Consider the following 13221-nt stretch of genomic DNA (forward strand, 5'->3'; position numbering starts at 1 on the left):
GTAGTGGATGAAAACGGATGGATAATAATTATTACGGCGATGTGAAGTATGTCGCCAGGCGCTGTACATGATGGCCTGTCCGTACCGTCACATAGTCAATTAGATCCACTGGAAAGAGAGAGACGAACCACGGAGGCCGGGTTGAACAGAGTCATTCCGGGTCTCTGGCGCCATTAAGCAAGCAGACTACCAGACGTGTCGGTCACGGGCTCCATTAGATCCATCAACTGGCGTAGACAATCAGGGCCAATCGTGGCAGAAGTCGGCTTCGACGCAGCAGTCAAGGTCTCGGCAAGGGACGATCGTCAAAAGATCATTTGATGTGCTGACGATGGTTGGACGGATCTCAGAGGCACGAGCTTGTCGAGGCACCAACAGCAGCAGCTAAACCGTTTGTGAGCGCCGCCAGCCCACAAGCTCATCAAACATGGGATCTCTGATTGAGTGCTCTCGGACCCTCAAAGTCTGCGCGTCGGCCCCCTCCCCTTTTTGATTTTCTCTGGTATTTTGTGCACCGCCGAGCTCGCCGCGGTTAGAACTTGGCCCCCCTCGCGATTCGGATCCCGCAGGCTCGTCTTGGGTTGTTGGTGGTCTCGAGCCCTGGGCCGTGCCCTTTTTTGTTATTTGCATGCGTATTTTCTCGGTTTAACTTCCAAGGGGGAGGGCGTGTTTGTCATTGGCGCTAACCACCAAGCGATTTGGAGCCTTTCGTGCGCAAACATACCCATACTGTCCCCAAGGCGGTTGGATTTCTCAAGCCAGCGCGCCGTACAAGACGCGCCGAGCCTTGCAGGAGCTGAGCCAGTCTCGCCGAAAGGCCATTGCTGGCGGCTCCAGTCTGTCGAACAAGGCGGCCCGGCGGATAGAACCCGAATAGGGGTTGGTGGAGTGTCCCGACACCCGCGTCAACAACGAGTGATCAGTAAACGACCCGGTGATAGGGTTCGCATCCAGCAGGGCGCGAGAAAGGGTGGACGACGATGGCGTCTGTGGGGGATTTTCATAGCGTTCCCACAATAACAGCAGCATGAAGCGACCACGGACGACGATGGCAAGCTGTCTTCGTACTCGTAGAGTACTACGTACTGCGTAAAGTAAGGTACTTTGTCAGGTATCCATCCATCCATCCGTAAAGTTGCAAACAAGCTTGTGTGGCTTATCCGGACCCCCTACTCGCTGAGTCGCCTTACTTTTGTGATGGGACGATTGGGAGAGTTTGATCTCTGTTCTTCAACCTCGAGTGCTGGAACAGGCGCGTTTGTCCCGTCGGAGAAGAGCAGACATTTCAATATTGCCCACTCGGCAGCGGGACCCTGATGCTCGGCCCCATTTGTTCCCAAGCCCCCCCCCCCATGCTCTTTTGCGAGCGAGTGCTGGGATGACAATGAATGGCCCTGGTTGGTTCGTCAAGCAAATGGCTTCATAGAGGTATCCGTACCGTGGACGGAGCTTTGCCGGTCGTTGGAACTTGGCACCGTTTTGCGTTGTGCACCTCTGCGGTTTTGACACGATGTAGTGACTAGTAACTAAGGTAGTATGCCAGGGCACAAAATTCGGATGAAATCAGCCCAGTCATCTGGTTTTCATGCGTCATCCGATAAATAGCATGTCCATGGCGAGTTTGGCAAGAAGAAAACGAACAAACGTCCCAAAAGGGAAATACATTTGAAACATGCCGGGATCAATGGTGAAGAGAGAAGACGAGGAACTGAAAGGGTGAGGGGGTTCGAGATGTGCTGCAGGAGGTTGAGCGGTTCGTCTGAAGAGGCGAGGACAACCGGGGGCTTGTACGCAGTAGTGCCCCCGTGTGGATGGAAATATTATCAGGGAAGCAGCGGAGCGACGTGGAGGCGAATCGCACCTGCATTCAGATACGTAAGGTACAAAGTCCTCTTCCCTCCTGCATCCGTATGGAGAGGTACCTGGCAAAGTATCCGTACTTCGTACCTGCCCTGGAGGCTTTCTGTGGCTGGACATGGATTGCACGGCAACGGCACAGGCGCAGTGGAGGCAGGCAGGCATAACGGGGCGGCGCTTCGGATCCGACCAGCTGGGCGAGCGCCCGCCCACGGAATCCGGTACAGCAAGAACAAGCAAGGGACCTTCCACTCATGCCGTCCTCGCTCCTGCTCCTCCCATCCATGACCTACACTACCTCACCTGAAGGTAAGGGAAGGTGCGAATAAGGTCCAGCGACATATACCCGTCGCCGAGCCTCGCGATGTCGACAGTTAAGGTAATTGCAGTTTGCCCGGACCACACCTTACCTGGACATACAATGTACTTCGTACTTTGTAATCGCAGCCGTCCCGGGCTTGCAACTCCCGTCACCCACGTACCTTGCCTTACTTACCTACTCGAAAGGTACGAACACCTTGAGTAAGTAGGGAGGAGCTCTCCTATCTGTTCTCCATAGCATACCTCCACTGGTTCACGATAGGCACCATCCGACTTCCCTTGCCAATCTTAATAACTGTCAGCAACAAACCAAAAAAGCGATCAAGTAGCGCAAACGTTGTTGGTCGAGCCTCGCCCTTGAGCAAGCCCCAATGCCCCATCAAGGCCAAACGGGGCCGCGGGCGAGTGATGTCCAATGTTTGCACCATGGTGTTGCCACTGGCTGTCTGTGCATCGCGTCAATCGATGTCTTCCCAAGGCCCGAGGGGGGTAACGCCGGTGCGGACCCTGATCATTCATGTGAGACTCGAGTCATCTGCCATTTTGGCGACAGGACTCAATAGATACGTGCGTACGCAAGGCACACGAGGTGCCTGCATGTTATATCCACTTTGCATGGCATCGTCCCAACATAGCATTCTGAAAAGATAGAAAGCAGTGCGCGAAAATGGAAGAGCCCAATTCAATTGAAACATGACGGCGACGGCACAGAGAAAGACTAGTTGCAACCTCGAGCCTCAGAGTAGCCAGCAGCACACCTAGCCTGGGACCCAGAAAATAGTGGAAGAGAGGAACCGACAAAAGGGCACAGAGATCCACGAATCCGTTACAGAGGGTCCGCAATGGGGCCTCTTACCCTTAGACAGCTTTGCGAGGGCCGACTGCAAGGTGCTCCGTACAAGCAAGCGCGGGCGGATCACCCAGCGAGCGCAGCGAACGCGCCCAGCAGACTTGAGCGATTCCTTTGCGAGTGTGGTTGCCGTGAGATGGCATGTCATGACACATGAGGGCGGCGCGGGGTGGGGCACCAGCGCTTTCGATGAAAAACTAAAGTCTGAAAGTATGAATATGTCTACCGCGTATCTGTGTGTACGTGCGCGGCCTAGAGAGGAAAGGACTCTCCAGGAGCGCGGTTGATAGCGTTGATAGCCCGATGTCAAACTCGACGCTCGTCACAGTCATCACGGGTTTGCTGTAATTATAGTCGTAGCTCGAGACGTGTGCTTGTTGTCACAGATGTCCTGCTAATTCGAGAGCTGTTGGCTTCGTGGGCGTGTTGGGGGGAGATTGCGCGCGCCATCCAACTAAGCAATCGAGCATGGCTTGCTTGGTCGGCCTGGTGGCTGTTTACTCGCATTCGGTCCTCGTCTTCTTCGTGTCTTCTATTCTCGATTCTGGATTCCACATCACATAGGCCGTGCCCAGTCCAGGTTTCCGGATCTACTGCGTAGATGAACGCTCCGAGTAGAGTAGTGCGTTGAGGGTATACGTATGGCTGACGGGAGTTGAAGGTCCAAAAAAAGACGTGACGAGCCGATGAGAAGAGCCGGTTCCTGGCAACGAATTAAATGGTACCGTCCCGTCCGCGTCCACTTCCCATCCGACGTCGACAATCACATTCACATTTCACACCCAGGGCCCACTACCTTAGTCTCTTTTAGACCAAGACCAAGGTCTTCTCCACGCCCGCGTCTCTGCCAACTTTCAAGCGCGACTTGACAATGTGAGACGCGCCGCTAGCTCCGATCGGGAGCTGATGTGCCGCTGGGAGATTCATGTAAGAAGCACGATGAGGCAGACGTTGGCGAAGCTGCTGTGGGCTAGCAACGGCGACGCAGGTACCTCAGCAAAAAAGGGACGTTGGGGTGGTAATGTAGCAGAAGATGGATGGCGCAACTTGCAAGGCGTGGTACGGCGAGAGACATGGTCCTCTGTTGAGGCAAAAGATAGTCGGCCAATGCGCATCGTATTGGATCTTGTGTCCCGTATCAGCAGGAGTCGGAGACCGCTGACCAAAAGAAAAGAAACATGTATCCTTTGCGAGGTACATTGATGATTGGCGACTCTATGCTCTGTATCCGTACTCCGTACCTTAGCTTGGGCAAGTCTCAAATGGAGGACGGGCTGACGTATACGTGGTTGCACACAGTAGTGTTGAAACGTCCCTGAGGAAGCCGTCGCCGTAAATGGACCCACAGCAGAGGTTGTTGCAGCTTGCATGTGAGGGCGTGAGCCTCTGATGTATTCGTACTGATACTGTGTATTCGTATGTAAGTAATCGTAGGTTCGTGTCGTGTCTTGCTCTTTGGAGTTTGGAGGCTTTTTGGCTCTTGGGTCGATAGTCATGGTGACCAGCATTCCGTCCAATCAAACTCATCGTCCAATCAGACCCAAGTTTGTGGCTAATTATTTCCCCTCATCCTTCCCATCCTTATCCCGTCATGTTATTAAAGCTGGCTCAAATCGGCAATGGGCCCCTGCCATCGACCCCTGTCACTTCCTGTGGCTGCCCTTGCACATCATCTCATGGTCTCCGAAGCTCACTGGGTGATCCCTGCCATGTATTCGTGGGCGGGACGGCGGGTGCCTGAGCAGTGAGCGATGGTAGAAAGGAAGTGCCAGGCCGTGGTGAGGCGACTCCGAGCGAAAAGAAGCTCTTTCGAGCATGACTGCTTGGCTACTTGGCCCCAAGACCCCGAACAGATACACCCCTTCGTCCACGAGAGAGGAAGAAAGGCCCCTATTCACCAAGGGTATCCGCAGGAGTCTGGGGCCAGGAGCAAACTCTAGGCATGCGGCCTGCCATCCCAACCATTTCCATGCCACCGAGCACACTCACTGCCTACGGAGTAGGTACCTAGGCACCTCAGTGCAGGTATCGGTACAGTACAGTGAGTGCTGTGCGGTGTGCTTCACTCTGCAGTAGCAGCTGCCGCAGCCTGCCAGCACCTCCGTGGCCCATGGGATTGCCTGCTTCTGTTTCCCCCTCTGCTCTTGTTTCGAAACGCTGGACCGCCCCGTGGCGTATCGGTGAGCAGTCCTGAATTTGTTTCAGGTGATAACTTGACCAATCATGCCGAGGCAATCGTCAACGACCGAGTTGGCTCCCGTGAATTCTCTTGATTTGGCCAGTTTATTCGCGGCTGTCTGTGAAGCATCGGCAGACCAGACACGCAGGCTCGCACACACACTGTCGTTTCTCTGGCCCCCGCGCTGCTGAGCCTGATGCTGCGCCATCATCGTTCAGCTGTGCAGCATCGGCACCGGTGCAGCGGTGCTGAGTAGTGTCGATGAAGGGGGCCGGGGTTGGTAAGTATTGAGAGAAACTGGACCACAGGAGAACTCAAGGGTTGGATCAGGTACCTTGGACAATAGACAATATCCGTATCCGTACGTCAGAAAAGAAGAAGAAGAAGCAAAAGAAGAAGAAAAATGAGTAGGGGCTGGTAATTTGCCGTTGGGAAGGTACCGTTACCCGACGATGCAGCGGGCATTGCGCCACCATGGACAACCTAAATTCATTGCGGATGAGATGGATGAGAATCATCGGCCGACTAAACGTGGGAAAGCAAAGGAAAATGGCGGTAGAATTGTAACCCTAGACTCTATTGGCCTCCATCATGTCTCTTTGGCATTAGCCTCGATGGAAAAGCGGGGAGAAGGGGGGAGGGTGTCGAGACTTACCTTAGTGTGGGTTTCCTTACCTAAGCCTACGACTCCTTATGTAAGTCAACTTCCTGAGTTCTCAAAGTCAACGGGAGGAAGGAAGTGCATTCGAAGGTGCTGCCATACCAACCTCCGACACCGCAAAAACAAAAGACAGTTGCGAATTGCAACTTGCTGATTGCCATTATTCCCCCTTGCTCTTCCGACCCTTGCCTTCCATACGTTGCTCGTTGCTTCTTCTTCCATTGCATCTCTCGCTTGTCTTTCGCTTGCTTCCTAGCGCATGCCTCTAGCGGTCGGAGGCTGGAAAGCAGCAGCAGCTTGACGGGATATTTGCGCGTACGGAGCAAGGTAAGGTACGGATACCCGTACGTGCCTTGCCGTTTTATTGCTAGCGGGCAGCGGAATTGGGCCTGGATCCGTTGCTTGCATTTAATGCTTGCTTCCCATTGAGGTAACAAGAGTGCCCATTGGCAGTCACAATCTGTTACAAGTTGCCGTCAAATCAACAAACTGAGATGTCAACCCCACCCAGTCACGACTCACGTTTGTGATTTGAGTTGTCATCATGTGACGACTTCAACTTGACAACCATTGAATCTTGGGACCGAACCTTCCTCAAGTTGATTGACTTCCCCCAAAGTACTCTACCTATTGGTAGGTACCTTACCTAAGCACGTGCTAAGGTGACTTGGACCCAAGGTTCCAAGGTGAGATTGGCTCGAGCTTTGACGTGCCGACTTGATTAATTTTTTATGATCATCTTATCCCCCCATTTCTCCGTACCCCCGTTCCTTTCTTTCACCTTGTCGGTCATGATCCCAGTCCGTCTCTTGGGGCCAGGTACTTCGTAGATCCCTCGGCTCACTCTCCCATTGTCCATTGTTTCTCTGCTTCGTCGCCTTTTCTTTCGCTCCCGTTCCCGTCCCTATTCCTTGCATTACATTCCATCTGGCATCCACGGCCCAACTCTTCGTAGGTCCCGTCCTATTGCATCACATCATCACTCACATCCCCTGCTCAGCTCCCTCCACCCCGTTCACATCTTTTCCCCTTCTTTTCCCTTGGTTCTAGTGGTGTGTTCCTGCTCTTTCGCCCCCATAGCTGACCGATAGAGCTTTCGTCGCCCAATTGCCTACTACCTTCCCATGGCACGGATGTGCCTGAATTCTGAACTGCGCAGAGGATGAGATGGATTTAGTCCCCTGATCCCAGCGAGGCTGAAGTGTCTCTCCAACTGTTCGTCCTTACTATTTCCGTCTGGTCTCTTGATTGATCCTCTTTCGACAAACAGACGTTCGTCCCTTGATAAGCCAACAACGTGCCGCTTTTTTGTTCACACCCCTGCCCCTCCGCTCCACCCCAAGACAAGACAATTTTTTTTTTAAAAAAAAAAAAAAAAAAAAAAAAAAAAAGAAAGGCTAGCATTAGAATGGACTGAACCGAGCGTATCCAGATGAAGTGAGAAAATCCGTCGTCTCAATAGGCGTATCAAACGCGCGACACTCACTGTCTATTTCACAATGATGGTGTAGCGTCCGAGCCGAGCACGTCGTTGGTGACAAGATGTTGGTCTGTAGTCGGCAAACGATGACGCGCTGAGAGTCTAGAGGTTCGTTTCGTGGCGGGATCGACCCTGCTCTATGCTCGCAGCTCAGGTCCTCTTACGCTACAATTCAGTCACGATATGTACCCCCCTAGTTCCTCCCCTTGTTTCTACGCCCCCCCTCTACTTTCAAGACCTGCACAGACGGAGCATCACAGCACTTTACCTGCTTCAACGCCCTACGGGCCTCGCGTTCCAAAGCCAGCCCATCGTCCAGAAGGAGTGAAACATGCCCGTTGGAGCTGCCAGCGGGCACAGTCAGCGGGTAATTCACCAAGTACTCTACGAACGGACTGGTCAGGCCGGAACACACTTCTCATACGGGGGCGGCGTCTCTGTACCATTGTTATTACGGAGTATCTCGGAGTACCCTCTGCACAACACCCGTATGAGGATGCGAAGAAGGGACGCGCACCGGGGGCAGGAAAGCAACAGGGGCCAGGAAAATCTCTGTTCTATTCTCTGCGTCTTCTACTCCGTATTGCTTGCTGTCATCATCTCTGTGCCGCATCCTCGACTGGGCTTTCTGGGGCTCAAACATCGGATGGTATAGACAAGTGCCATTGGGATATCCAAGCATCGAAATGCTGCCATAGTGACTTCAGAGGTCAGACTGCCTTTCCATTGTCTGGTGTGTATGCCTGCATATGCCGAGAGCGGCTTCCTACTTCACAGACATTAGAAGCGCACACGCAAAACGCACGCACACAACCTGGCTCGAGAACATGGCATGTAGCCCACTCCACCTCGCTCGGCGCCTCTTTCTGCTTCTGCATCTGCCTCTGCCTCTCTCTTGCGGTCTTCAGTCCCACCAATCGTGCTCGTCTTTAGTAGTTTATAGGCGCATAATACCTATGGATACCAGGACCGCCCAAAGCCCAACCCAGCTAACTACCATCGAACAAGATAAGGTAGATGGATGAACCAGATCTCGCTCCAATCGTCAACTTGTACGGGTCCTGTAACATTACATAAGATACACTCAGCTTGGGAGATGTATTCGTAAGGTAAGGTCAGGTGTCATCAGTCAGTGGGAAGCAGGGGAGGGTGTAGTGAGTAGTGACTGTACAGATAGGTAGAGCAGGGCAGCAAGAGAAGAGCAAGAAGCGCACCAGAATCAACGCACGACGTACGAGCAGGGATCATTCCGACTGCTGTACACCAAGTACTCCGTACAGTACCTTCCCTCCATCCCTCCTACTCTAACTCCCGCAACCCTAGCACCTGCTTTTTTATTTTATTTTCCAACTCGTTTCCCTCCTCTCTGTTTCCATTTCATCGTTTCTCCCTCCTCCTCCCCCCCCTCCCCCCCGCTTTTCCTCGCGCCTCCTTCCTAGCAGCAACCTCGTTGTTCACTCTCCGCACGCCTCACACTTCTCCAATCTCACGCCTCCTCCTTCTTTTTCTTCGTCTTCTTCTCCTCCAAGGTACCCGACCCCTTAGCTCTTCTCTCTCGCTCCATCTCTCCGCGCTAGGTCCCTGACTAACTTGCCCAAGCTTCCGTGCTGGCTTTTGGGCCTTGGCTCTGATTCTTGCTCTTGCTCCTCTCTGGTGCTGGCTCTGTGCAGTGTGCAGGCAGTGTGGGCTCTTTCTGGGATCCCAAAGCACACGCCTCCCCTCCTTCCTGGCTCCTCCGCCTCCTCTCGCTTCCCACCAAAGCGTCCGAACTCCAACACCAACTTCTTTTCCCGTCCGGAATCTGATCTTTAACCTCGCACCTCCCGCACCTACCTCTCACCTCACCTCAATTCACCTTTCCGACCTCATCACACGCCAACCACAACACCCTTTAATCCACACCCACACTCGTTTCCTATTATTATATCTCCGAGAGACACCTCACCAACTTTCGACCAACCTCCTTCTCTCGATCTTGTTCTTTTTTATTCATTTTGCTTCTCGCATCATTAACCCAGGCTTGCCCTGCACCTCATCTGATTAGCTTCCGCCAGTCTCTCGCTCTTACCTATTCGCCAATCAACCACTTACTACGCCGATAACTTCTCTACACCATAGTCTACTACGACCACCATAATTACCAAAGTCGAGATAAACCTCCATCGTATACGTTCGCCCTTACTTTTGCGACGAATCGCCTTGGAAAGGCTTGCTCCGTCGAACCACAGCACTCAAGAGCCGACCCGAGAACGCCGGCGAAGCTCCCAATTCGACTACATCGAGTGAGGGTGGAGAGCGGAACGCCGTCGAGATGGATCACCCCATGCAGGATGCCGCAGCCGACGTGCTGGCGGATGCTAGACGTACACTAGAGGCTCTGAAAAGCTCTGGAGTTTCCCGTGAAGCACTATTGCAGATGTGGGAAGCTGGCGACAAGGCGGCACAGCAACACCAACAACAGATGCAGCTTCAGCTTCAGCACCAACAACAGCAGCAGCAACACCAACAGCATGCCCCACAGGATGTCGCGATGGAGGATGCTTCTACACGAGGTTTGTTCCATCCTTCCCCCAAATCTGACCTTTGTGGGAGACAGGACACCCTTGCTAACGTCCCTCTTGTTTCCTCAGCGATATGCCATGGCCAAATAGGTCATAGACCACGCATCTCCGTATCATCGACGAGCTCGGGCTCTTCCGGCCATGCGAGTATCTGGTCCATGGGCTCCGCTGCCTCCAATGCCACAGTCGCGACACATTACTCCCAAGCTTCGCAGACCCCTTCCACCCAGCAGTGCGCGCCCGCAGCTCCCGGAGGCGTGCCCCAGGTAGCAAGCGCTCAGACAGGATGGGGTCCCGGACGCTTCAACTTTTACTGGTGTACCTCATGCGAAACGAGATTCAAGCGCAAGTACGACTGGAAGCGTCACGAGGAGGAGTTCCATGAGCGTTGGAAGAAGTACCCTTGTCCCGAGCCTGGCTGCAACAGGAGCTTCTGGGGAGCCAACACCTTCAACCAGCACCACAAGGCTTCGCACGGCTGCAAGTCTTGCCCGCACTCCGAAAAGGTTGTCAAGTATCTGAAGAGGAGAAAGTACTGGGCTTGCGGCTTTTGCTCGGCCCTGCACCCTTCGAGAGAACGTCACGTCGAGCACGTCGCCAGACACTTCGAATCAGGAAAGACAAAGTCGGATTGGATGCACTCAAGAGTAATCTACGGCCTCTTGCATCAGCCTCTGATCCACGAGGCTTGGAAAGATGTGCTCATGTCCAAAGCCAACGAGTTCCAGGGACGTCAGCCTAACTTCAGCTGGAATCCTACCCAGACTGGTCGAGCGCAGGGTTTCATGGAGAACGAGAGCCCAGGCCAACTCCAAGATTTGCTCGAATTTTTCTCTGGGTCCAGCTCCGAGGCTGAGTCTATTGTCCTGATTGCCTACAAGCTTGCAGATCTCGTCTACCTTCCTGTTCCGGCCTCGCCGCCAATGCAGTATTCTCAATGCTACGCACCTCCTGCTGCTCTCCCTCAACAATACCCCCCTCAGCCTCTTCTTCCTCCTCCTTCGATACCTTCCCAAACTCTTCCGACACAATCACCCCAACCTCCAGTTCTGGCATCACAGGATTCATCACCCTCGCCGTACATGGAACAAATGAGGGCTCAGTCAATGATGCCGCAGCCTTTGTTTCACCCTCAACAGCCGCGCGCGCACACGGAACCTCTGCGTCGAGCATCACTTGACAGAGAGCTTCCGCCGCCGCCACAAGAAAACCAACCGATGAATTTCCAATTTATGCCTGAAAATATGGTCACATTTGAGGACTGGGAGAGTTTTTCCAGCACAGTCGTCGACGAGAACGCACCACAACCCACGCCAATGACAACAGATTGGCCGCTGGTGCCTGTACAATATTACAATGCCCCTGTAGGGCCATGAACACCTTCATTTTTCTTGCGAAACAGATAAAAGTCATTTTCCTTTGTAACATGTCACATGTATTGCAGCTAGCGATGCCCGCTGGCGAAACAATATAGTATATAATGGTAATCACCTTGTGGGGGACCAGACTCGAAAAAAATTCGAATCAACATTTCTTTAGGCCACGGATTCGGGCGAAAACGGAACGGACCAGGTATCGGATGGGAACACGAATTGGCAAAGGGAGGCCAAAAAGAGGAGGAAGGCGTCGCTTACGAAAGAGGTGTTCCATTACGGCTGATGGCGAATATCAAAATGCGATGGATAGAATTCAATCAAGCTCATTGCACTGCAACCCTGGCGTCTACCTCCCCTCTCGTGCCCTCCACCCTTCAACTATTGACTGATGAGGAGTAGCGCGCTGCGCTGAGAGACAAATAGCGCCTTACATAATGGCAACAAATGCATACAAGGTACTCGACCTGCGACCATCCATCACTGGTGCTGGCTCTAGCGAACTGCAAAGTTGTCACCTCGCAGCAGCAGCATCCGGGACGATTCCCACCCATTGTGCATTCCACCTCGACATCAGATCATCCGGGACTTTTGCTTTGCTCTTGGCGTGGATGATGGGTGGTCGACTTCGGTGCAAAGTAAACACTTTTTTCGGCCGTTGCTTTCCACTGCCATATGAGAATTCGGTTCGGTCCTGTCAACTCTGGCTCGGTGGGAAGCTGCAGCGCAAGTCAAACTATTTGGAAACCGTGCAACCTGACAGAAGTCGTTTGTTGTTCACACATAACGCCGGTTCGAATCGTATGGTATTAAAATTGAACTGCCCATGGCACCTACTCGGGAAGCGGCATGAGGTTGGAAATGAGAGTGCGGGCGCCTATGTCCATGGATGAATCAAGGTACTTTGTGCTTATACTTGAAGCGCATTGCTTGGACGAACGTGATTTCAAGATGACAGATTTGACATTGACAGATTTTTCAACCTGGGCCTCGTCGGCCACTTTCACCGTTTATCGAGACTGTTGCTCATTGTTATGGGCCATACCCAAGCTTTCTCCAGGCAAGCATTGCTTGCCAACTCATTTCGCCCTTGATATCAACGCTGCGAGCCGAGGCGCACCCCGGCAACCACCTTGTGGTTACTCGTATGTTATCCAGCGGCTCGGACCCTGTCCTTTGTTTGCTTGTCTTCGAGGGCGGAATGAGAAAGAAAAGTTGGGAGGGAAGAAGAGGTGGACCACGAGGTTTGGAAAAGCTTTGTTTGGGGGAAACACATACTGAACAGAGTCGCAGCTTTTATCGAGCTCGATGACGTTTACACCATGGCCAAAGTCCCCAAACTCTCGGCAACCAAGCCAACGGCGGCGACTGTGGTCGGCAAGCGGGCCGAAGCACGCTCAGCCGCAGCCGCATCCGCGATCTCGGGCACGGGTCCGGCCCGCAATGGGTACTCCCTTCGGCGCTGGCTGCGCGATGCCGACGATCCTCGCACGCCGTGTGGGGTCTTCGAGACTGGTGGTGGAGGTGATGAGGGCGGTGGCGAAGTCGCTGGCGTTGTCACGGCTGTTGCCACCGCCGCCTCTGAGAAACATCCGGGAATGTGCGATACAGGTGAGTCGTTTTCAACGGTTTTTAACTCTCCTTGTTTAGTTTATTTCGGCAATCTGAGACCTGGAGCCCCGCCACTGCGGGTTGAGGTGGTCTGGATCGCGCTAATATGGGTTTGCAGTACGTATATAACTAATACGTCGGCGCCAGAGAGATCGACTGAGGATTGGGTTGGCCATTGTGATCAGGTAGCCTACCTTAGGTATTTGACGAATCAACAGGTGTTTTTTCAAATAGCATGGTGTCCAATCACAGCTCTTATATTTCATTTGGATATTTGGTGCACTGTGTATCCGTGCCTGATGTTTCGAGTCTACGTCTTTGTAAGACT

General features: G+C 53.1%; 4 protein-coding genes across 4 annotated transcripts; 2 read left to right on the forward strand and 2 right to left on the reverse strand.

Annotated features, from left to right (window-relative positions):
* Positions 1 to 753: 753 nt before the first annotated feature.
* BDP55DRAFT_625761 (uncharacterized protein) lies at positions 754 to 2606 on the reverse strand (the record flags this gene model as incomplete). Its single annotated transcript, XM_060571526.1, has 8 exons — positions 754 to 1056; positions 1191 to 1394; positions 1439 to 1519; positions 1948 to 2034; positions 2161 to 2267; positions 2354 to 2399; positions 2422 to 2465; positions 2489 to 2606. The coding sequence occupies 8 exons, from the start codon at positions 2604 to 2606 to the stop codon at positions 754 to 756; spliced, it is 990 nt and encodes a 329-aa protein (XP_060437310.1).
* A 1345-nt stretch (positions 2607 to 3951) lies between these two features.
* Positions 3952 to 4524, reverse strand: BDP55DRAFT_625762 (uncharacterized protein; the record flags this gene model as incomplete). The annotated part of the gene is made up of 1 exon (XM_060571527.1): positions 3952 to 4524. One exon carries the CDS (start codon positions 4522 to 4524, stop codon positions 3952 to 3954), a length of 573 nt encoding a protein of 190 aa, XP_060437311.1.
* Positions 4525 to 9671: 5147 nt separating this feature from the next.
* BDP55DRAFT_538560 (uncharacterized protein) lies at positions 9672 to 11285 on the forward strand (the record flags this gene model as incomplete). Its single annotated transcript, XM_060567960.1, has 2 exons — positions 9672 to 9900; positions 9979 to 11285. 2 exons carry the CDS (start codon positions 9672 to 9674, stop codon positions 11283 to 11285), a joined length of 1536 nt encoding a protein of 511 aa, XP_060437312.1.
* Positions 11286 to 12131: 846 nt separating this feature from the next.
* BDP55DRAFT_625764 (uncharacterized protein) lies at positions 12132 to 13053 on the forward strand (the record flags this gene model as incomplete). The annotated part of the gene is made up of 4 exons (XM_060571528.1): positions 12132 to 12427; positions 12568 to 12893; positions 12933 to 13010; positions 13043 to 13053. The coding sequence occupies 4 exons, from the start codon at positions 12132 to 12134 to the stop codon at positions 13051 to 13053; spliced, it is 711 nt and encodes a 236-aa protein (XP_060437313.1).
* Between the last annotated feature and the right edge of the window lie 168 nt (positions 13054 to 13221).

This window comes from Colletotrichum godetiae (assembly GCF_030913485.1).
Source record: "Colletotrichum godetiae strain CBS 193.32 chromosome Unknown BDP55scaffold_1, whole genome shotgun sequence".
NCBI classification, from domain to species: Eukaryota; Fungi; Ascomycota; class Sordariomycetes; order Glomerellales; family Glomerellaceae; genus Colletotrichum; species Colletotrichum godetiae.